Source organism: Entelurus aequoreus, linkage group LG10 (assembly GCF_033978785.1).
Source record: "Entelurus aequoreus isolate RoL-2023_Sb linkage group LG10, RoL_Eaeq_v1.1, whole genome shotgun sequence".
Taxonomy (NCBI): Eukaryota; Metazoa; Chordata; class Actinopteri; order Syngnathiformes; family Syngnathidae; genus Entelurus; species Entelurus aequoreus.
In genome coordinates this window covers 37,783,505-37,808,152 of record NC_084740.1, presented here as the reverse complement: position 1 = coordinate 37,808,152, position 24,648 = coordinate 37,783,505, and the positions used below count along the sequence as shown (strand labels likewise).

The following is a 24,648-nucleotide window of genomic DNA, read 5'->3' as shown; positions in this document are numbered from 1 at the left end:
CAAACATTTGTGAAAGAATGGGCCGCTCTCAGTGATTTCCAGCGTGGAACTGTCATAGGATGCCACTTATGCAACAAATCCAGTCGTGAAATTTCCTTGCTCCTAAATATTGCAAAGTCAACTTTACTACAAGAAAAGTGAAGAGTTTGGGAACAACAGCAACTCAACCACCAAGTGGTAGGCCACGTAAACTGACAGAGAGGGGTCAGTGGATGCTGAACGCATAGTGCAAAGACTTTCTGCTACCTTTTTGTCACTGCGGACCGGTCAACGCTTGTAAATTTGTCCCACGGACCGGGGTTTTTTGGGGTTTTTTTGCCATAAAAAAATTCAATCATTTGTGCTTACAGACTGTATCCCTGCAGACTTTATTGATATATATTGATATATAATGTAGGAACCATGCAGAAATATTAATAACAGAAAGAAACAACCCTTTAAATGGGGGAGGGAGGTTTTTTGGGTTGGTGCACTAATTGTAAGTGTATCATGTGTTTTTTATGTTGATTTAATTTAAAAAAAAAAATTTAAAAAAATTATTTATTAATTCTTATGCGGCCCGGTACCAATCAATCCACAGACCGGTAGTTGGGGACCACTGGTGTAAAGCACGTCGCCACTGGACTCTAGAGCAGTGGTCCACAACCTTTTTGTACTTGCGGACCGGTCAATGCTTGAAAATTTTTTTTGGTGTCATAAATAAATACAATCATGTGTGCTTACGGACTGTATCCCTGCAGACTGTATTGATTTATATTGATATATAATGTATATATTGTGTTTTTTTATGTTGATTTAATAAAAAAATAAAAAAAATAAAAAATATATATGTATTTCTTGTGCGGCCAATCGGTCCACGGACCGATACCGGGCCACGTTCTCTGGAGTGATGAGTCACGCTTTTCCATCTGGAAATCTGATGGACCAGTCTGGGTTTGGAGGTTGCCAGAAGAACGCTACATTTCGGACTGCATTGTGCCGAGTGTGAAATTTAGTGGAGGAGGAATTATGGTGTGGGGTTGGTTTTTCAGGAGTTGGTCTTGGCCTTTTAGTTCCAGTGAAAGGAACTTTGAATGCTCCAGGATGCCAAAACATTGTGGACAATTCCATGGGATGGCACTTCAAGTTCATATGTGAGTAAAGGCAGGGGCCAAATACTTTTGGCAATATAGTGTATAATCACTACACATAGTCGCACACATACACATTTTGGGTTAGTTTCACACTTCGTAATATTGTATATAAATAAATAGAGCTAAACGACGTCTCCTTCCTCCCCGCCTGTACCATAACATTTTCTGAGGTGCTGCTTGGTGAAACAACGTTTGAGAAGCATTGTTTTCGTGCGTAGGGCCGGTGGCGTGCTTCAAATAAACGTAAAAAGAAATAGAAAAGCAACATCAAATCAGTTTATTTAGTAGAATATTGCAGCACAGTAGTTGTCATCGGATGCATTTCCATGCTCAGGACGAGTTGGACAAAATACACAGCATGCAGTGACTGGATGTTTGCGTCACGACGTCTCCACACAGGACACCAATAAAAAACACAAAATAACTCAAAAGTACACTTGGTGAGGTTATTGAGACGATAAAAGCTGTACAGTACATAGGTAGTTGGCGGGAAGGACCGAATTTGTCAACACAAGAAACAAGATGACTTTTGTCATGGCTGCTCGCTTGTACAGTAGCAAACACACTGACATCCATCCATCCATCCATTTTATACCGCTTGTCCCTTTCATGGCGTGTTAAGAAACGTTAGAACGACCCCAAGTGTGTTTTATCTACAGACGAGACTGTCCTACATTTGAAATCATAGGCACGGTCCTTGGAACAAGTGAACAAGAGCTACAGGTGTACAAGCGTAATATCATTTATGGTAGTAGATCTATAAATATATAACTACACACTAGTGACCTCTGGTGGCCAAAAAGCAGAATGTGACCTCCAAGCAGACAACATGTCAGGAAGGGGCCCAAAGAAAGAAAGGCTGACGATGATAAAGAGACGCAGACAGGGGATTATGATCATTAGGGAAATTATTAATTTTAAGGCGTCCTCGTAGGACCTCGGTCACAAAAGGACGTGACGAGACCGACTAGATTCAGCGAGTAAAAAAAAAAAGGAAGAATAAAGGCGACTCAGTGATTGTTGGGCGATCAAATATTGAAAGTGTGAACGCTGATGATAATACTCTTAATGATAATAATTATAATACGCTTTCATATAAGGCGGCAACACAAAGACGTTAAATACTTCACTTTGTTGCATACTTGCCAACCTTGAGACCTCCAAATTCGGGATATTTTGGGGGCGGGGTTAATGGGGGGGCGGGGGGGGGAGTATATTTATAGCTAGAATTCACTGAAATTCAAGTATTTCTTTATATATATATGAAATAAATACTTGAATTTCAGTGTTCATTTATTTACACATATACACACATAACACGCCTCTCTACTCATTGTTGTATTTGAAAGTGCAATGCTTTGCAGCCAGTAGCACAGCCCTTGAAGGAGCATAGGTATGGGCAGTGTAATATTCTGGGTTGGAGTCAATAACCAGGCGAGGTGACAAAGTTACGTCTCTTTACTTCATACTCAGAACCGACTCCCACACTTGCCGTCAGGGTGCGCAATACAATGTAAACCGTTGGCCAACCAAAGTGTTCTGTGGTTACTTTTTGGTTGGCCAAGCGGACGTGACGACAGGCTGTCCTAACTCAGGTCCGCACGGTCCTGGAGGGGGCGTGCCTTTAGTCCGGCTGGAAATCGGGAGAAATTCGGGAGAATGGTTGTCCCGGGAGATTTTCGGGAGAGGCACTGAAATTCGGGAGTCTCCCGGAAAATTCGGGAGAGTTGGCAAGTATGCTTTGTTGTTTGGGCTGATTAGCGGTTTTGGTGAAGGAGATATACTGTATGTATGACACAGATCTAGGTCTGTTCAAGACTTATTTGGTTCAGGTTTGCGTCAGTGCTTCCTCCATCCGACACATCTTCAGACTGGAAGCAAGCAAGAAGAAGATGATTTAGTCGCGTTTGACTTAACTAAAGACGTCTTTGCGGCTAGCTAACATGCTAATGCTAACTCAGAAGCTGGGACACACGTTGGACAACTGTCGCTAGAAGTCCCTTAATTTAGCCTGCTCAGTGGCTCTTGTGGTTAGAGTGTCCGCCCTGAGGCTGGGAGGTCGTGAGTTCAAACCCCGGCCGAGTCATACCAAAGACTATAAAAATGGGACTTATTGCCTCCTTGCTTGGCACTCAGCATCAAGGGTTGGAATTGGGGGTTAAATCACCAAAATGATTCCCGAGCGCTGCCGCTCACTGCTCCCCTCCCCTCCCCAGGGGGTGAAACAAGGGGATGGGTCAAATGCAGAGAGTAATTTCACCACACCTAGTGTGTGTGTGACTAGAAGTGGTACTTTAAATGACATGGTCTAGTTTGCATCGTAAACTCCTCCGATCTCCGATCAATATTTTCTTAAAAAGTGATTGTTGTAACACATCGATTAGTTTCAGCTCTATGAACACACGCTCTCTCTCTCTCTCTTGAATTAGCATTGTTTGCTCACAACGAAGGACGCTAACAAGCTTGTTGCTACACGATCGGGACCGGAAGACTCCATCAGTCCACAACTTTGTCACTTCCTGACTGGCATTTCTATGAAATGAAGTAAAGCTGGGAAATAAAACAATATCAATATGGCCAGCCGGGAGACATAGTCTTCCCAACGTGTCCTGGGTCTTCCCCGTGGCCTCCTGCCGGTCGGACGTGCCCTAAACACCTCCCTAGGGAGGCATTCGGGTGGCATCCTGAGCAGATGCCCGAACCACCTCATCTGGCTCCTCTCCATGTGGAGGAGCAGCGGCTTTACTTTGAGCTCCTCCCGGATGACAGAGCTTCCCACCCTATCTCTAAGGGAGAGACCCGCCACCCGGCGGAGGAAACTCATCTCGGCCGCTTGTACCCGTGATCTTGTCCTTTCGGTCATAACCCAAAGCTCATGACCATAGGTGAGGATGGGAACGTAGATGGACCGGTAAATTGAGAGCTTTGCCTTCCGGCTCAGCTCCTTCTTTACCACAACGGATCGATACAGCGTCCGCATTACTGAAGACGCCGCACCGATCTCACGATCCACTCTTCCCTCACTCGTGAACAAGATTCCGAGGTACTTGAACTCCTCCACTTGGGGCAAGATCTCCTCCCCAACTTGGAGATCAATTACTTAATTTAGTGGAATCTAAGTTCGGGTGTATGTACAGATCGGTACGGTTTGGAAAAAGACTATATTCTTTAATGGTTTTTTTGTATTGGAATAAAGATGACATTAAAAAAACCATGGTAACCGTGACAGTGTGCGTGGACGTGACGTGGTCTTTGCGCGTGCGTGTCTTCCGGTATCAATCGTGTAGCGACAAAGCTAAAAGGGCAAGCGAAACTTTCGGTTGCTCACCAAGTTGATGCGCCGAAAAACAGCGCCTCTGGTGTTTCGGGGCGGGATTGCACGTCTTGCGCTCAACCCGGACCAAGAGCTGCCAAAAGAATCAAGACGTGACTACGCAGGACTATAATCCAGGTTTATGAATTATACGCACCTTTACGTCAGCCTCCAAAAGTATCCTATAATCTACGAAAAACTTGCCCGAGGACTCTGAATCATACTTGCCAACCTTGAGACCTCCGAATTCAGGAGATGGGGGTCGGGGTTGAGGTTGGCGGGGTTTGGTGGTAGCGGGGGTGTATATTATAGCGTCCCGGAAGAGTTGGGGCTGCAAGGGATTCTGGGTATTTGTTCTGTTGTGTTTATGTTGTGTTACGGTGCGGATGTTCTCCCGAAATGTGTTTGTCATTCTTGTTTGGTGTGGGTTCACAGTGTGGCGCATATGTGTAACAGTGTTAAAGTTGTTTATACGGTCACCCTCAGTGTGACCTGTGTGGCTGTTGGTCAAGTATGTCTTGCAGTCACCTACGTGTGTAGGTAGAAGCCGCACACAACATGTGCCTGGCCGGCACGCTGTTTGGATGGAGTTAAAGCGGATGCGACGACAGGTTGTAAAGGACGCTAAAGGCAGTGCCATCACCGCACGGCCCCAATATTGTTGTCCGGGTGAAAATCGGGAGAATGGTTGCCCCGGGAAATTTTCAGGAGGGGTAATTCGGGAGTCTCCCGTAAAAATCGGGAGGGTTGGCAAGTATGCTCTGAATACTCGCTAAATATAGCAACAAAGCAGCTACGAGAAAGCAATGCAGAGACAAGATGGACGCCAGGAACAGATCCTGTATTGAACTTTCCCGTGTTTGACCAACATCTTCCGTTTTCACGTCAAAAAAGCAGAAGATTGACGCTAACTATTGTTCCCAACTGTCAGCAGCACATATTGGAATTGTTTAGATACACAACAGCATCTCGGAAGTCGAAACAAACAATGTGGAGCTAAAATCACACGCTGATGACAAGTAAACAAAGAGCAAGCTAAGCTAGGAGGTGAGATGCTAATGAAGAGAGTATCTGGTGTGGAGAATTGGGGGTTGGGGGGTTCTTTAGCAGGAAGGTTTGATCAACATTTCAACAAGGCACTAAAGATTGAAAGGAGAAGAAGAAGGTGGACTGAGAGCTGGAGAGAGGAAGCTTTCGCCGGGTTGGACGAACAACAGCGATTGTTAGCTAGCAGGAGGACAGCAGCGTAGTTAGGACTGCATCTCAGCTCGCAGCATCCACGGGAACCAACAGCAGAAGAGCAACCTGAAGCACAGGGAGAGCAGTTGAGAGAAGAGCTACGGACATCTGCCATCTTGGCAGCCATGCGACACATGGCCTCTACCTGGATATGGAGCTTTCCGAGGTGAGGTCTTTAGGAGAACGCACCGTGTTGAAGTTACGCTTGGGCTGCGCCACTGCAAGGAGACAAAACACGTCAATCGCACGGCGGACGTACCGTGGATTTGTGCGAGAGGGGGTGACCTTCCTTGATCATTCCGGTCTACACTTTTCATGTGCTAGAAACAGTATTTTTCAACCGGTGTGCAGTGAGATACCGTCTGGTGTGCCGTGGGAGATTATCTAATTTCACCTATTTGGGTTAAAAATATTTTTTGCAAACCAGTAATTATAGTCTGCAAATAATGTGTTGTTGTTGAGTGTCCGTGCTGTCTAGAGCTCGGCAGAGTAACCGTGTTATACCATACCATACCAGTAGGTGGCAGCCGGTAGCTATTGCTTTGTAGATGTCGGAAACAGCAGAAGGCACGGTGCAGGTAAAAAGGTGTCTAATGCTTAAACCAAAAATAAACAAAAGGTGAGTGCCCCTAAGAAAAGGCATTGAAGCTTAGGGAAGGCTATGCAGAACGAAACTGAAACTGAACTGGCTACAAAGTCAACAAAAACAGAATGCTGGACAACAGCAAAGACTTACTGTGGAGCAAAGTAACAATGTACATCCGAACATGACATGACAATCAACAATGTCCCCACAAAGAAGGATTAAAAACCACTGAAATATTCTGGATTGCTGAAACAAAGTGGATGCGGGAAATATCAATCAAAGGGAGACATGAAACTGCTACAGGAAAATACCAAAAAAAGAGAAAAAGCCACCAAAATAGGAGCACAAGACAAGAACTAAAACACTACACGCAGGAAAACCGCAAAAAACTCAAAATAAGTCACGGTGATGATGTGGCAGGTGGTGACAGTACACCTACTTTGAGACAAGAGCTATAGTGATGCATGCTTGGTTATGGTTTGAAGTCATATCCAACAATTGCGACAACGACTTTTTACTTTTAACTGAGTTTAGTTTTTTAATGATTTCTGCTGGTGGTGTGTCCCCGGATTTTTTCAACGCAAAAAATGTGCCTTGGCTCAAAAAAGGTTGAAAAACTTACTGGTGACCTGGTGGACTTTCTTCACCATTGAGTTGTCTCTCTGTGAGGCGTCTTTAGGTCCTCCAATCCTGGGAGAAAAGACGTCTTCTGTCATGGCACTTCCTTTGACACAAGTCAAAAGCAAAGGCTCTCACCTCTGGACCCGCGAGGGGGGAGCAAACACTCCATATTTGGGCAGGCAGTTGAAGTAACGCACTCCAAACACAGAGCCGTCGTGTTTACCCGTGGGCTGGTCCAGCTCGACACCGAACCAGAAACCTACAGGACGGGCACGTCTGATTCTCAACATGTTTGATACAACTGAGAGTTCTCAACTACCTCAATGAACAAGCAAGGGATTTGGTTTGGAAAGGAATCAGTCATGTTCTTAAAACAGAGTCCTGAGGGACACCACATGTCCTCACGTTTCAGACTCATTCAAATGGCTTTGGACTCTAGCAGAAACCGACATACCTGGAGCAAAGTCGGTTTTTCCAAAGAAGCGCACAATGCCTTGCTTCTGCCCGGCCACCAGGACATGATCTCCGACCTCAACGTTCAGTCCTTCGGGATCCAGACTGACTACTGAAGACTTTTTCTTCTGGGCTGCTAACAAACACACACAGTCAGAGCTTGTTCTTCTACCTTGGTGTGACTCTCATGCTTCCAAAGATACTTGCCTTTCTCCTTCTTCTCCTTTTCCTTCTTGGTCTTCCCAGCGAGGCGCGAGGCCAGGTCCATGCGGGGCGTTCTGGGGGTGGAGGTGACAGAGGAGACTGTCTGGTCCACAACTTTGGAGATCTTTGACACTGGAGCAAAAATCCCTGCAGAGCAGAAAGGAGTTTCTACTTTCTACCCCCTACTGGCAGGGACACGGCACGGTGGTGGTGTTACCTAGTTTAGGAGGGCATATGAAGTAGCGAACGCCACCGACGCTGCCGTCGTTCTTCCCCTCAGGCTCGTCCAGCTCCACGCCGACCCACTGACCACTGGCAAACTCTGTGGTACCGCAGAACCTCAGTGTCCCGTTCTGAAAGACAAGTAGACGTTTATGTCAGAGAGTTATCAGACCATGTGGTCTATTGACTGGCGAGGTTCTGTGAAGGAACGAGTCGTTGTGGTACCGACCTTCATGTCGTCCAGAAGCACTCGCTCTCCCAGCTTCATCCCCATCGAGGACAACATCAGGTTCCCGGGAATGTTGTCATAGTTGGGCAGCGTGGCCCTGGGAAGGTTGCAGCTCAGTGGAACCGCGTCTTGCAGCAGCTGCTTCAGCTCTTTGGCCACCATGGCGGCCTCCGCCTTGTCCAGACTCATGTCCATCGGGTCTGGGACCACCTCTGCCGGCACCTGGCCCTTCTCGTTCTGCAGACAAAGAGATGGGGCACGGAGACTCCATCAGTGGACTCCGAGAAAACTTTCATGTAACGTGTCTGAGAGAGTAAGTGTCAAGTTCTGACCCGGACGGTGGGGTTGGCGCCGTGCTCCAGCAGACATTTGACCGCACCCAGGCACAGGTTGGAGGCAGCGATGTGCAGCGCCGTCCCGTGGTGGTAGTCATTGCACGTGGAGTTCAAGACTGCGAGACAACAAAGGACGTTAGACCACGCCTCACGTTGCTGTCGGGGGGCAAACATCCCACAGCACGGTTGTCAAATTCTACCTCTGGGTTTGGCAGCTTTGAGCAGGACTCGGACCAGTTCTGGGACATCGAAGTAGGCGGCGTAGTGCAGAGCGTTCATGTTTGTCCAGCGGCTCCTCAAACTCACGTCGGCGCCAAGAGAGATCAACTGGCTGGTGAGACGCAGCGATGCCGCCGGGTCGCCTGCACGCACACAGAAGACACCAGGTCCATGTTTACACCAGGTCCATGTTTACACCAGGTCCATGTATACACCAGGTCCATGTTTACACCAGGTGCATGTTTACACCAGGACCATGTTTACACCAGGTCCATGTTTACACCAGCGGAGCACAGGACCGATGAGTCATCATTAAATGCTGCAGACGTTGAGTGTCAACATCTCACCGACGCCGTGCGCGCCCGCCTTGCAGCTGTAGTGAAGCAGCGTCATGTCCGTCAGACCGTCACGATCGTTCACATGGCAACCACGTTTCAGGATCTGAGACCCAGAGACACAGGTCCGTCATCATTTGGTCACATGACGAGGGGTCTTTTAGCCCCGTCTAATGGGCGGAGGGATGAGAGCAGCGACCAGCATGACTTCTCACCTCGTTGCCGATGACGTCGATCTTGTGCTGCACCTGGGGGACCCACTGGCGCACAATGGCGAACAGCTCGGGGATGGTGGTGTGAGGGTCCATGAGGATCTCCAAACAAGCAGGGTCATTGGGGTCAAAGAAGGTGAAGGCTGAGGACCACACACACATTGATTTTAGGGGGAATTACAGTGAGTGTATTTAAGGTGGTATGACAGTGTGTGTTTAAGATAGTGTACATTTAAGGTGGTTTGACAGTATGTAAGGTATGTACATTTTTAGTATGTAAGGTGTGTACATTTAAGGTGGTTTGATAGTATGTAAGGTATGTACATTTAAGGTGGTATGAGAGTTTTTATGTAAGATATTTACATTTAATGTGGTTTGATAGTATGTAAGGTATGTACATTTCAGGTGGTGTGAGAGTTTTCATGTAAGATAGTGTACATTTAAGGTGGTTTGATAGTATGTAAGGTATGTACATTTTTAGTATGTAAGGTATGTACATTTAAGGTGGTTTGATAGTATGTAAGGTATGTACATTTAAGGTGGTATGAGAGTTTTTATGTAAGATATTTACATTTAATGTGGTTTGATAGTATGTAAGGTATGTACATTTAAGGTGGTATGAGAGCTTTAATGTAAGATAGTGTACATTTAAGGTGGTTTGATAGTATGTAAGGTATGTACATTTAAGGTGGTATGAGACCTTTTATGTAAGATAGTGTACATTTAAGGTGGTATGAGACTTTTTATGTAAGATCGTGTACATTTAAGGTGGTATGAGACTTTTTATGTAAGATCGTGTACATTTATTGTGGTTTGATAGTATGTAAGGTATGTACATTTAAGGTGGTATGAGAGTTTTTATGTAAGATATTTACATTTAATGTGGTTTGATAGTATGTAAGGTATGTACATTTAAGGTGGTATGAGAGCTTTAATGTAAGAGTGTACATTTAAGGTGGTTTGATAGTATGTAAGGTATGTACATTTAAGGTGGTATGAGAGCTTTAATGTAAGATAGTGTACATTTAAGGTGGTTTGATAGTATGTAAGGTATGTACATTTAAGGTGGTATGAGAGCTTTAATGTAAGATAGTGTACATTTAAGGTGGTTTGATAGTATGTAAGGTATGTACATTTAAGGTGGTATGAGACCTTTTATGTAAGATAGTGTACATTTAAGGTGGTTTGATAGTATGTAAGGTATGTACATTTAAGGTGGTATGAGACTTTTTATGTAAGATTGTGTACATTTATTGTGGTTTTATAGTATGTAAGGTATGTACATTTAAGGTGGTATGAGAGTTTTTATGTAAGATAGTGTACATTTAAGGTGGTTTGATAGTATGTACATTTAAGGTGGTATGAGAGTTTTTATGTAAAATAGTATACATTTAAGGTGGTATGAGAGTTTTTATGTAAGATATTTACATTTAATGTGGTTTAATAGTATGTAAGGTATGTACATTTAAGGTGGTATGAGAGCTTTAATGTAAGATAGTGTACATTTAAGGTGGTTTGATAGTATGTAAGGTATGTACATTTAAGGTGGTATGAGACCTTTTATGTAAGATAGTGTACATTTAAGGTGGTTTGATAGTATGTAAGGTATGTACATTTAAGGTGGTATGAGACTTTTTATGTAAGATTGTGTACATTTATTGTGGTTTTATAGTATGTAAGGTATGTACATTTAAGGTGGTATGAGAGTTTTTATGTAAGATAGTGTACATTTAAGGTGGTTTGATAGTATGTACATTTAAGGTGGTATGAGAGTTTTTATGTAAAATAGTATACATTTAAGGTGGTATGAGAGTTTTTATGTAAGATATTTTACATTCATTTAAGATGGTTTGATAGTATGTACATTTAAGTTTGTATGAGAGCTTTAATGTAAGATAGTGTACATTTAAGGTGGTTTGATGGTATGTACATTTTAGGTGGTATGAGACTTTTTATATAAGATAAGTTACATTTAAGGTGGTATGAGAGTTTTTATGTAAGATAGTGTACATTTAAGGTGGTATGAGAGTTTTTATGTAAGATAGTGTACATTTAAGGTGGTATGAGAATTTTTATGCAAGATAGTGTACATTTAAGGTAGATTGGTAGAATGTGGGATCTGAGCCGAGGATGTGTTGTGGTTTGTGCAGCCCTTTGAGACACTTGGGATTTAGGGCTGTATAAGTAAACTTTGATCGATTGATTGAATGACAATGTGTATGTGCGAAAGTGTAAATGACAGTATTTATGTAGGGTAGTACATATTTAAGGTGGTACGACTGTGCGTACGGCATACCGTAGTCTTTGGGAAGGGGTGCTTGGGCAGAGGGGTGCACCATAGCTCGACGTCGGGGCTCCTGGACTGGACTAGGGAGCGCAGACACTGACAGGAGCTCAGTCTCAGGAGCAGGATCACATTCCCTGTCCACCGAGCCCTCCTCCTCGTGTTCTTCTCCTTCCTCTGCCTGCTCCTCCTCTATCTCATACCCCCCCTCCTCTTCTTCATCCTCATCCTCCTCTTCCTCAGTCTGTTCCTCCTCCTCCCTCTGGACCCTCCCGTCCTCCTGGTCCTCGCGGTCGTGCCTCTCCTTCTCCTGCATCTCCAGGTTCTCCTCTTTAGTCATGATACGTGAAGCTGCGGGCCTGGGAGACACAAAAAGACGCGGATGAAGGCCAGACCACTTTTCATTTGGAGTCCAAGAACAAGTCCGAGGACGATGGAGGCAATAAAGCTACCGAGGCTGCAGCCAAATCAACACATCTTTGTCCATCTGATTGAGAGTCAACACTGCACTTAGCAAATGGACCAGATGATGGAGTCCAACCAGCAGCCGCTCCCTTCCTCTCACAAACACTCGTACTTCTAAAGGATTGTTATCCAGGAGCAATTGCACTTTATCATGATGCAACAACACCCGTAATTTTCTCACTGTTTTTACTATTTAGTTTCATATTTAGACCAGGGGTGTCCAAATGCGGCCTGGGTGCCATTTGCAGCCTGCAGATCATTTTTTTAGGGCCTATTACAAAAAAAAACATAAAAACTGTTCGCACACTAATAACACAAAGCTGCGCATTCCTCCAAAAATAATTGACTAGATGAGGCAATTCGTGAAGGAATTGCGTGTGAATGCTCAAATGCTAAAGTTGAACTGAAATGCTGATACAATGTAGTACGAATGTAAGTAGTTTGAATGTTGGAATGGTTTTAATGTTGAATAGTTTGAATTTCCAGGAAAACCCGAAATTTGGTTTGGAACTTGGGAGAGTGTTAGTTGGAATGTCCAGGATGAGTAGAATGTGTTGATGTTGGAACGGTTTGAATAGGTCGAAAAATGTGGGAATTGTGCAACTTGGAAAGATGTCCCATTCATTTCAATGGGAACTTTCTGGAAATTTGTGAATTTGGGGAAAAGTAGGATTTAAAAAAAAATGATTAGGAGCGTGGATGTCCTGAATGAGCTGAATTAGTTGGTGTTGGAATTGTTTAAATCGGTCAAGAAATGTTGAAGTATTAACAGTTTTTTAATTGAGAAATTGTGTTATGGAATTCCTGGAATTTCAGGAAAACTGGGAATGTTTCTAGTTCTTAAACCAACTTGTTTTTTTGTCCTGACTAAGAAAACATTTTTGACGGTAGAACAATTGAAATGGGATGAATACAGGAATAGGAGTAGTCAAACGAAAAAAAGTTGGAAATAGGGTTAGAAAAAAAAAACAGGAATTCCTGGAAATTTGTTGAACGTGGAAAATTGTTGTTTGAATGTCTAGAATGTGTTGAAGGAGGAATGGTTTCAATCGGTTGAAGAATGTGGGAATTGTGCAACTTGGAAAGATGTCCCATTTATTTCAATGGGAACTTCCTGGAAATTTGAAAATTTGGGGAAAAGCGGGATTTAAAAAATATATATATTAGGAGCATGGATGTCCTGAATGAACTGAATTAGTTGGTGTTGGAATTGTTTAAATCGGTCAAGAAATGTTGAAATATTAACAGTTTTTTAATTGAGAAATTGTGTTATGGAATTCCTGGAATTTCAGGAAAACTGGGAATGTTTCTAGTTCTTAAACCAACTTGTTTTTTTGTCCTGACTAAGAAAAAATTTTTGACGGTGGAACAGTTGAAATGGGATGAATACAGGAATAGGAGTAGTCAAACGAAAAAAAGTTGGAAATAGGGTTAGAAAAAAAAACAGGAATTCCTGGAAATTTGTTGAACGTGGAAAATGGTTGTTTGAATGTCTAGAATGTGTTGAAGGAGGAATGGTTTGAATCGGTTGAAGAATGTGGGAATTGTGCAACTTGGAAAGATGTCCCATTCATTTCAATGGGAACTTCCTGGAAATTTGAGAATGAGGGGAAAATCGGGATTTAAAAAAAAAATTATTAGGAGCATGAATGTCCTGAATTAGCTGAATTAGTTGGTGTTGGAATTGTTTAAATCGGTCAAGAAATGTTGAAGTATTAACAGTTTTTTATTTGAGAAATGGTATTATGGAATTCCTGGAATTTCGGGAAAACCGAGAATGTTTGTAGTTCCTAAACCAACTTTTTTTTTTGTCCTGACTAAGAAAAATGTTTTGACGGTGGAACAGTTAAAATGGGATGAATAAAGGAATAGGAGTAGTCAAACGAAAAAAGTTGGAAATTGGGTTAGAAAAAAAAAAACAGGAATTCCTGGAAATTTGTTGAAAGTGGAAAATGGTTGTTTGAATGTCTAGAATGAGTTGAATGTGTTGAAGGAGGAATGGTTTGAATCGGTTGAAGAATGTGGGAATTGTGCAACTTGGAAAGATGTCCCATTCATTTCAATGGGAACTTCCTGGAAATTTGAGAATTTGGGGAAAATCGGGATTTAAAAAAAAAATTATTAGGAGCATGACTGTCCTGAATAAACTGAATTAGTTGGTGTTGGAATTGTTTAAATCGGTCAAGAACCAACCAAAAACGTTGAAAGAGCCATATTGGACTAAAAATACAAAAAACTAATCTGTCTGGAGCCGCAAAAAATGAAAAGCCGTATATAAGTCTTATAATGACGTAAGTGTCTATATTAGCTATAACAGCCTACTATCAAAATGACTATGTGTCGCAGGCTGAAGCAAATCTTCGTTGACAGAAATGTTGAAATTTTATATTTATTCTACACATTTTTACAACATTAGAAACCATTAGTAAATCAGAGGCTACTCAGAAGGTGAGATAACTCCTGGAAAAAAATGGCTTTTAATGGACAAAAGTGTGTCTAAGCTGTGTTTCCAAGCTAAAGGAAATGGCAGGCTGTTTTCTTTTAATAGATTTATTACAATATTTGGCAAGCTAGGTAATGTTTGCTGTGGTCTGGAACAACATGGCACACAAACAACTATCTGAAATGCAGCCATACAGATAATGTGGCATGAGACATGCAAATGTAAATTATATACAACGAGGATACAAGTAAAGGAATTTAAATGAGCTCATATATACCTACAAATGAGGCATAATGATGCAATACGTACATACAGCTAGCCTAAATAGCATATTAGCATTGATTAGCTTGCAGTCATGCAGTGACCAAATATACCTTATTAGCACTCCAACAAGTCAATGACATCAACAAAGCTCACCTTTGTGCATTCACGCACAGTATAAAACTTTTGGTGGACAAAATGACACAAAGGAGTGGAAGATTTTACATGTAAACAAACTGTTTATGTCACAGTCCACACTATGGTGAGTTCAAAAACCGCCGAAATTAGTAGGACAAAACAATGTTCACTAAATGCTGTCATCAGTGAAGCATACACACAAACATATTAAACAGTGGGCTTTCTAACAATTGGGAAGGTTTGTGTCGTGTTTGTCCTCAAACAAAAAACATACTAAAACAAAAAATATATATTTCCCTAGAGATGTCCAATAATATCGGACTGCTGATATTATCGATCGAAAATTATCGGTATCGGTTTCAAAAAGTAAAATGTATGAGTTTTTAAAACGCCGCTGTGTACACGGACGTAGGGAGAAGTACAGAGCGCCAATAAACCTTAAAGGCACTGCCTTTGCGTGTCGGCCCATTCACATAATATCTACAGCTTTTCACACACACACAAGTGAATGCCATGCATATTTGGTCAACAGCCATACAGGTTACACTGAGGGTGGCCGTATAAACAACTTTAACACTGTTACAAATACGCGCCACACTGTGAACCCACACCAAACAAGAATGACAAACACATTTCGGGAGAACATCCGCATTGTAACACAACATAAACACAACAGAACAAATACCCAGAATCCCTTGCAGCATTAACTCTTTCCGGGACGCTACAATATACTACCCCCGCTACCAGAAACCTGCCCCCCCAACCCCGCTCACCTCAACCTCTTCATGCTCTCTCAGGGAGAGCATGTCCCAAATTCCAAGCTGCTGTTTTGAGGCATGTTAAAAAAAATAATGCACTTTGTGACTTCAATAATAAATATGGCAGTGCCATGTTGGCACTTTTTTCCATAACTTGAGTTGATTTATTTTGGAAAACCTTGTTACATTGTTTAATGCTTCCAGCGGGGCATCACAACAAAATTAGGCATAATAATGTGTTAATTCCACGACTGTATATATCGGTATCGGTTGATATCGTAATCGGTAATGAAGAGTTGGACAATATCGGAATATCGGCAAAAAAGCCATTATCGGACATCTCTCCCCATCTTTTTCCATTTCCAATCCTTTTTTAAAAATGCTCCAGGAACCACTAGGGCGGCACTAGAGTTGCTGACCCCCGCCCTAAGAGTTACAAAAAATGTTACATCGGTTTTAAAAATGAAAACCATCAAAATGGCCCCTGAATGCTTTCATTTTTTCAGTGCCTCAGTGGAGAAAGTTTGGACAGCCCTGATTTAGACTCTTTTGGAAAGAGCGGACACGCACGGAGAGAAGGGGCCAAAAAAAAGACTGCTTTGTGTGTCAAAGGAGACGTCGCTATGGTCAGACGCACAAACAGCAGCACTCTTGTGCTGTTGCTGTCGGTTGCATCACGCAAACACCAGCATTTACCAACTACTCCACATAAACTCGCCCTTACTACTAATGTTACTCTTTTTAAACGTCACAAGCGTTTTTGTTTTTTTTCATAAAGAAATACAATCATGTGTGCTTACGGACTGTATCCCTGCAGACTGTATTGATCTATATTGATATATAATCTATATATTGTGTTTTTTATGTTGATTTAATAAAAAATAATTTTATATTATATAATAAAAGAAATTGTATTATTATTATCATTTTTTAAATCTTATATATATTGTATCTTATCTTATACCAGGGGAGTCTTTTTTTTCATGGAAGCCTGCTTCTGCTACTCAAAAATGAAATTATGCCCGGAGCTAAGTCATAATTACCAATCGGTCCGCGGACCGGTACCGGGCCGCAGCCCGGTAGTTGGGGACTTCTGATATAGACGACATAAATTACATAAATTTGTCCGGCAGTAGAGCTTTTAATACTATCGTCATATTGTGAGAATGCATTTAGATGACACCTTCTAGCATGTGTCCCGCAAATTAGACGGCGACAAGCGAACGACCGTGTCATCGACGCAGCGAACAGTCCTTGCTCGGATCTAACGCCCGTCCACACAATCACTAAGTAACCTGCCTAGTGGTTAGAGTGTCCGCCCTGAGATCGGTAGTTTGTGAGTTCAAACCCGGCCGAGTCATACCAAAGACTATAAAAAAATGGGACCCATTACCTTCCTGCTTGGCACTCAGCATCAAGGGTTGGAATTGGTGGTTAAATCAGCAAGAATGATTCCCGGGCACGGCCACCGCTGCTGCTCACTGCTCCCCTCACCTCCCGGGGGGTGATCAAGGGTGATGGGTCAAATGCAGAGAATAATTTCGCCACACCTAGTGTGTGTGTGACAATCATTGGTACTTTAACTTTAACTTTAATCCTAGCCTCCAGCAAATAAACTGTTTCCTCCATGTAACATTATCACTGGAGGACGAGGAATAGCTAAACATGCTACGCTACACACCGTAGGAGGATACAACAGGCCTAAGCTATCTCTCTTGAATGTTAACAGACGTGAGTGGATAAATACAAATATCAACAGTAACAATACAAAGTATAGTATCAGTGTATGGTTGATACTACAGTCATGTTTATCATTAGCAAATTTTTTTGGGGTCATTTTTTATTTTTTATAACTTTAGGAAATAAGTATAATAATATAAATGTATATACACTATATTGTCAAAAGTATTTGGCCACCCATCCAAATGATCAGAATCAGGTGTCCTAATCACAGGTGTATAAAATCAAGCACTTAGGCATGGAGACTGTTTCTACAAACATTTGTGAAAGAATGGGCCGCTCTCAGTGATTTCCAACGTGGAACTGTCATAGGATGCCACCTGTGCAACAAATCCAGTCGTGAAATTTCCTCGCTCCTAAATATTCCAAAGTCAACTGTCGGCTTTATTATAAGAAAATCAAAGAGTTTGGGAACAACAGCAACTCAGCCACCAAGTGGTAGGCCACGTAAACTGACAGAGAGGTTAGCAGATGCTGAAGCGCATAGTGCAAAGACTTTCTGCACAGTCAGTTGCTACAGAGCTCCAAACTTCATGTGACCTTCCAATTAGCCCACGTACAGTATGCAGAGAGCTTCATGGAATGGGTTTCCATGGCCGAGCAGCTGCATCCAAGCCATACATCACCAAGTCTAATGCAAAGCGTCGGATGCAGTCTGGGTTTGGAGGTTGCCAGGAGAACGCTACATTTGGGACTGCATTGTGCCGAGTGGGAAATTTGGTGGAGGAGGAATTATGGTGTGGGGTTGTTTTTCAAGAGTTTGGCTTGGCCCCTTAGTTCCAGTGAAAGGAACTTTGAATGCTCCAGGATGCCAAAACATTTTGGACAATTCCATGCTTCAACCTTGTGGGAACAGTTTAGAGCGGGCCCCTTCCTCTTCCAACATGACAGTGCACAAAGCAAGGTCCACAAAGACATGGATGACAGAGTCTGGTGTGGATGAACCTGACTGGCCTGCACAGAGTCCTGACCTGCATCCGATAGAACACTGTTGGCATGAATTACAACGGAGACTGAGAGCCAGGCCTTCTCGACCAACATCAGTGTGTGACCTCACCAATGCGATTTTGGAAGAACGGTCGAAAATTCCTATAAACACACTCTGCTAACCTTGTGGACAGCCTTCCAAGAATAGTCGAAGCTGTAATAGCTGCAAAAGGTGGACCGATACGATATCATATTGAACCCTATGGGTTAGGAATGGGATGGAGCTTCAAGTTCATATGTGGGTCAAGGCAGGTGGCCGAATACTTTTGGCAATATAGTGTGTGTATGTATATATATGTGTATATATGTATATATATATGTGTGTGTGTGTGTGTGTGTGTGTGTGTGTGTGTGTGTGTGTGTGTGTATGTATATATATATATATATATATATATATATATATATATATATATATATATATATATATATATTAAGATTAAAGTACCAATGATTGTCACACACACACTAGATGTGGTGAAATTTGTCCTCTGCATTTGACCCATCCCCTTGGGGAGCAGTGGGTAGCAGCGGCGCCGCCATTTTGGTGATTTAACCCCCAACTCCAACCCTTTGTTGTTGAGTGCCAATATATATATATATATATATATATATATATATATATATATATATATATATATATATATATATATATATATATATATATATATATATATATATATATTCTCAACGAAGTGGTAGAGGGAAGTCTGGCCTTCTCTGCTTAGGCTGCTGCCCCCATGACCCAACCTTGGATAAGCGGAAGAAGATGGATGGATAAAAAAATACATAATTCCTATTTTTATTTTTTAACTCAATGTGGCCCTGAGTCAAAAAGTTTGGGGACCCCTGTTTTTTTTAAAATTCATTATATAAATATTTCTTGCCACCTTATGTTGCATATTTTTAAAATGAAATGTCCAGTTCATTCTACCATCTAATATTTCAGCCAATAATGTGGTTTCTCTCTGCCAATGTCCACTCCGCCTATTTGTGTTTTTGTGTTTGACTTTCTTTCTACTGTTACCAAATAGCATTATTTACGGTTTATTACCGTGTATTACTGCCATGAGGTGGCGACTTGTCCGCCCGAGGGCAGCTGGGATAGGCTCCGGCACCCCCGGCGACCCCGATTGGGACAAGCGGTAGAAAACGGATGGACGGGTACCGTGTATTATAAACTGTACTATCCAAGTTCATACTGTTGTTTTGAAGCTTATTTTGCACTGACCAGGACGTCAATACCTGTGCACATTTTAATGCTGTGTAATGATGAAGCTAACAGGACATTTTTTCTTTATGTTGAAAGACTGACTTATTATTATAGTATAATTTAGATATATTCTTAGCAAATTGGAATGTTTACAGGTGAGACGAGCATCACATCCTCTGACTCATGTAGCACATTTGATGGTAGAAGGAGGGGTGGGCCCACGTGACGTGCAGCAGCATGGCGGCCATGGCAGCATCCTCCTCCTCCTCCTCCTCATCCTTCTCTCTGCCTCCATTTTTTTTACCCCCAACACGACCACAAACACAAATGAACTCTCCAGTAAACAGAAACCAACCGAGCACACATCGTCAGGTCCACCTTGGCCGTGCTGTGCGGTGATGATGGCGAACAAAATAAACAATTATGGCTGCCTTTAAGCTTCCAGCCAATGTGCGCAGCAAAGAATTAAAAAACAACAACACCGCGCATGCACACAATAAAACACGCCATGAGGTCATATGTGACGACTTAATACGATATATAAATAAAATGACGGTGTCTGGTGATGGCGAAAGGGGACAATGGATGATTAAATTGAACAACGCCGTTCCTCCTCCTCCACATCTTAATCATCGTGACCGCGCACACGAACGCCAACATGGCGATCAATTAAAGGATTTCATAAATATAAACATGATTTTTTTTTTTACCTGTAAACAAGCCACTTGCTCCTTGGCGACGATCCTCTCAAAAAACACCGACTATGTGGAAGTGGAGGAGGATGATGATGATGATGGTGCTGGACTTCTCTCTCTCTCCGCCCCTCCCCCTAGCCAACCCCTGTTACTGTTGTCCCACCATTTAAATTATTATTATTATTATTATTATTATTATTATCATTTTTATTTTGCGTGTGTTGTTTGTTCCAATCACGTGGCGGGAATTACCGAACAAAATAAATAATATGATGAGGTGGCGACTTGTCCAGGGTGTACGCCGCCTTCCGCCCGAATGCAGCTGAGATAGGCTCCAGTACCCCCCGCGACCCCAAAAGGGACAAGCGGTAGGAAATGGATGGATGGACATAGCAACCAAAACAACCCCATATTGACTCAAATGAAACATTAATATTACGATAATTGATAGCACAATATTATATTTTTTTGTCTAAAAGTGGACTATAATTTTAGATTATATTGTTTCAAGCAAGTTAATGAGAGCTATAATAATTAGCTTCTAGTCTTAAAAATGACATTAAATCGCAAATATTAGTGTATTTTCGCCTTGTTTATTTTACTTTTTACTATAGCATATTACATTAATCTATAGCGATAATTGATAGCACAATATTTGAATTTTTTGTCTAAAAGTGGACTATCATTTTAGATTTTATTGTTTCAAGCAAGTTAATGAGAGCGTTAATAATTAGTCCCTGGTCTTAAAAATGACGTTAAATCGCAAATATTATTGTATTTTCGCCTTGTTTGTTTTACTTTTTTATTAAAGCATATTACATTAATCTATATCGATAATTGATAGCACGATATTTGAATGTTTTGTCTAAAAGTGGACTATAATTTTAGATTATATTGTTTCAAGCAAGTTAATGAGAGTGTTAATAATTAGCCCGGAGTCTTAAAAGTGACATTAAATCACAAATATTAGTGTATTTTCGCCTTGTTTATTTTACTTTTTTTTTTTTTAAAGCATATTGAATTAATCTATAGCGATAATTGATAGCACAATATTTGAATTTTTTTGTCTAAAAGTGGACTATAATTTTAGATTATATTGTTTCAAGCAAGTTAATGAGAGTGTTAATAATTAGCCCGGAGTCTTAAAAGTGACATTAAATCACAAATATTAGTGTATTTTCGCCTTGTTTATTTTACTTTTTTTTTTTAAAGCATATTGAATTAATCTATAGCGATAATTGATAGCACAATATTTGAATTTTTTTGTCTAAAAGTGGACTATAATTTTAGATTATATTGTTTCAAGCAAGTTAATGAGAGCGTTAGCTTCTAGTCTAAATCTCAAAAATTAGTGTATTTTCGCCTTGTTTATTTTACTTTTTATTAAAGCATATTAAATTAATCTATAGTGATAATTGATAGCCCAATATTTGAATTTTTTGTCTAAAAGTGGACTATAATTTTAGATTATATTGTTTCAAGCAAGTTAATGAGAGCGTTAATAATTAGCTTCTATTCTTAAAAATGACGTTAAATCGCAAATATTAGTGTATTTTTGCCTTGTTTATTTTACTTTTATTAAAGCATATTGAATTAATCCATAGTGATAATTGATAACACAATATTAAATGTTTTTGGTTTAAAAGTGGACAATCATTTTAGATTATATTGTTTCAAGCAAGTTAATGAGAACGTTAATAATTAGCCCCTAGTCTTAAAAATTACGTTAAATCGCAAATATTAGTGTATTTTCGCCTTGTTTATTTTACTTTTTATTAAAGCATATTAAATTAATCTATAGCGATAATTGATAGCACAATATTTGAATTTTTTGTCTAAAAATGGACTATAATTTTAGATTAAATTGTTTCAAGCAAGTTAATGAGAGCGTTAATAATTAGCTCCTAGTCTTAAAAATAACATTAAATCACAAATATTAGTGTGTTTTCGCCTTGTTTATTTTACTTTTTATTAAAGCATATTAAATTAATCTATAGCGATAATTGATAGCACAATATTTGATTTTTTTGTCTAAAAGTGGACTATAATTTTTACATTATATTGTTTCAAGCAAGTTAATGAGAGCGTTAATAATTAGCTTCTAGTCTAAATTGCAAATATTAGTGTATTTTTGCCTTGTTTATTTTACTTTTTTTTTAAAGCATATTGAATTAATCTATAGCGATAATTGATAGCACAATATTTGAATTTTTTGTCTAAAAGTGGACTATCATTTTATATTATATTGTTTCAAGCAAGTTAATGAGAGCGTTAATAATTAGCCCAGAGTCTTAAAAAATTACGTTAAATCGCAAATATTAGTGTATTTTCGCCTTGTTTATTTTACTTTTTATTAAAGCATATTAAAATAATCCATAGCGATAATTGATAGCACAATATTTGATTTTTTTTGTCTAAAAGTGGACTATAATTTTAGATTATATTGTTTCAAGCAAGTTAATGAGAGCGTTAATAATTAGCCCGGAGTCTTAAAAATGACGTTAAATCGCAAATATTAGTGTATTTTCGCCTTGTTTATTTGACTTTTTATTAAAGCATATTAAATTAATCTATAGCGATAATTGATAGCACAATATTTGAGTTTTTTGTCTAAGAGTGGACTATAATTTTAGATTATATTGTTTCAAGCAAGTTAATGAGAGCGTTAATAATTAGGCCCTAGTCTTAAAAGTGACGTTAAATCGCCAATATTAATGTATTTTCGCCTTGTTTATTTTACTATTTATTAAAGCATATTAAATTAATCTATGGCGATATAACACATATGTGTTATAACAGTGGTTCTTAACCTGGGTTCGATCAAACCCTAGGGGTTTGGTGAGTCGGCCTCAGTGGTTCGGCGGAGCCTCTGCCGCGGAGGTCAAGACACACCCGACTCTTCGTGTAAATAAAAACTTCTCCCTATCGGCGTATTATGGACACAGCAACAGCAGAAGTCACACTGATTTGCAGGCGTGTAATTTGTTGTGAGTTCATGCACTGTGTTGGTTTTGTTCTTTGAACAAGGTGATGTTCATGCACAGTTCATTTTGTGCACCAGTAAAAAAACATAACTTAGTCTTGAATTTGGAAAAAAACAAAACATTTTATTTTTCACTAAAGAAGGGTTCGGTGGATTCGCATATAAAACTAGTGGGGTTCGGTACCTCCAACAAGGTTGAGAACCACTGTGTTATAATAACTTTGGGGTTTTGCCCTCAACAAACATGGCGGAATTGTGTCGCTACCGAAGGTCAGACGCACTCTCGCTTCTGATTGGAAGGTAAACGCAGGACACGCCTACTTGTCTTCTTGATGGCCTCCCTCCGCGCTGAGTGGATGTCATGCCTGTCACTCAAACTAACGCAACCAATCGGGTGGCTTTGTCCTTTAGCTCGCAGTCGTGGGAGCTCACCGGCAACTGCCATCCAAGATGTCGGCTACGCGTGTGTTCCCCATGTGTGTGCGAGCGAGCCGGGGCCTCGTCAGGCTCAGGAGCGGGGCGGTGGGCACCTCCACGCCCGCCCTGGTGGACACCGTACGGGCACTCTCCACGGAAAAACCGCCGGCCGGGCAAGTGGGTGCGACGGGTGGTCTGGCCCAGGCGATTCTCCAGGAGAGGCTCCAACAGCAGAGTCAGGTGAGGGGAGCTCGATTTGTTCAAAACGACAACGTCAGCAGGGCGGGAAAGAGGAAATGTAGCCGCAGTTGGTAAACCAGCTACCTTGAGACGTACCGGTGTTGAAAACAAACCACTGTACGGCCATGGCCAACCTGACGTTCGCTTATTTCACGTCCTTATAATCTTTCAGTTCGACATTGAGACAAGCTGACCGCATCGTCACCACGGTCACTTAAGTAACTAGTTAACTTCTAATGAAAGAATAGAACAAAAGGAACATTGCTCAGGTTTTTTAGCAGGTTAGCCACTGCTAGCATGCTAGCTAGCACTGTGATTGACTGTATATCTGGTCTTCTTAAAGTTAACCATAATCAAAACAAACACCCCATATAAGTCCAACCTTTACATTTTGTTGAATGTGTGCTTGTAATGCCAATTAGTGACCACAACATAAAATTAGCTAGCGTGCGCTGTCTAATGTCATAACCGGAGAATCCATCCATCCATTTCCTACCGCTTGTCCCTCCGTACCAAAGTCGTAACTGTTGCCTTGAAAGCATCTTGTTGTGGGTGACCAAACTGTGCTCTTGTGTGTTGGACTTGTTAGATAAATGTTACCAGTGAAGGTCAGAGTAGAGCCCGTCCTCTTCCCCTCTGGTGCCCACGACCCTCTCGCCCACTTCTAGAACCTTCCCTTAACCCAGCTTCTTGACATGAACACGCTCAAGTTTGCAGTGGCCAAATTGTAGATGTCTGTATCAACTAGAACAGTGTTTTTCAACCTTTTTGGAGCCAAGGCATATTTTTGTTAATTGAAAAAAATGCTTAAGCACACCAACTGCAGAAAACAAAAAATGTAAACTCAGTAGTTATTGACAGTAAAAAGTTATTGCTTCAATTGTTGGATATGAATTCAAACCATAACCAACCATACATCACTATAG

At 41.1% G+C, this 24,648-nt stretch overlaps 2 protein-coding genes across 5 annotated transcripts in view; one reads left to right on the top strand and one right to left on the bottom strand.

Annotated features, from left to right (window-relative positions):
• Positions 1–1,395: 1,395 nt before the first annotated feature.
• Positions 1,396–24,279, bottom strand: LOC133658567 (CAP-Gly domain-containing linker protein 3-like). 4 transcript variants are annotated; one of them, XM_062060741.1, is made up of 14 exons: positions 24,236–24,279; positions 11,398–11,744; positions 9,105–9,244; positions 8,902–8,995; positions 8,536–8,697; positions 8,333–8,451; positions 8,001–8,237; positions 7,767–7,902; positions 7,553–7,696; positions 7,347–7,481; positions 7,028–7,151; positions 6,894–6,961; positions 5,831–5,903; positions 1,396–5,751 (listed from the first exon to the last, which is right to left on the bottom strand). In XM_062060741.1, the coding sequence occupies exons 1-14, from the start codon at positions 24,262–24,264 to the stop codon at positions 5,697–5,699; spliced, it is 1,863 nt and encodes a 620-aa protein (XP_061916725.1). In that variant the 5' UTR covers positions 24,265–24,279; the 3' UTR covers positions 1,396–5,696. The 4 variants fall into 4 exon arrangements, with proteins under 4 accessions (XP_061916725.1, XP_061916726.1, XP_061916728.1 ...); XM_062060742.1 differs by having other exon boundaries at positions 7,347–7,478; XM_062060744.1 differs by lacking the exon at positions 24,236–24,279 and adding an exon at positions 20,098–20,203.
• LOC133658568 (mitochondrial import inner membrane translocase subunit TIM50-like) overlaps positions 23,437–24,648 on the top strand; it is a 63,444-nt gene continuing 62,232 nt past the window's right edge. Inside the window, exon 1 of the mRNA XM_062060745.1 lies at positions 23,437–23,722. Within this exon, the coding sequence (XP_061916729.1) occupies positions 23,516–23,722 (207 nt within the window). The 5' untranslated portion in view covers positions 23,437–23,515. The remainder of the gene's footprint in view (positions 23,723–24,648) is intronic.

Bases quoted from the DNA above. Each gene is read 5' to 3' on its own strand.
- LOC133658567 (XM_062060741.1), bottom strand. From the start codon at position 24,264: ATGCTTTCAAGGCAACAGTTACGACTTTG. The intron at 7,697-7,766 runs GTAACACCACCA...TCTGCTCTGCAG, and splicing joins CATATGCCCTCCTAAACTAG to GGATTTTTGCTCCAGTGTCA. The intron at 6,962-7,027 runs GTGAGAGCCTTT...CTTTTCTCCCAG, and splicing joins CCCCCCTCGCGGGTCCAGAG to GATTGGAGGACCTAAAGACG.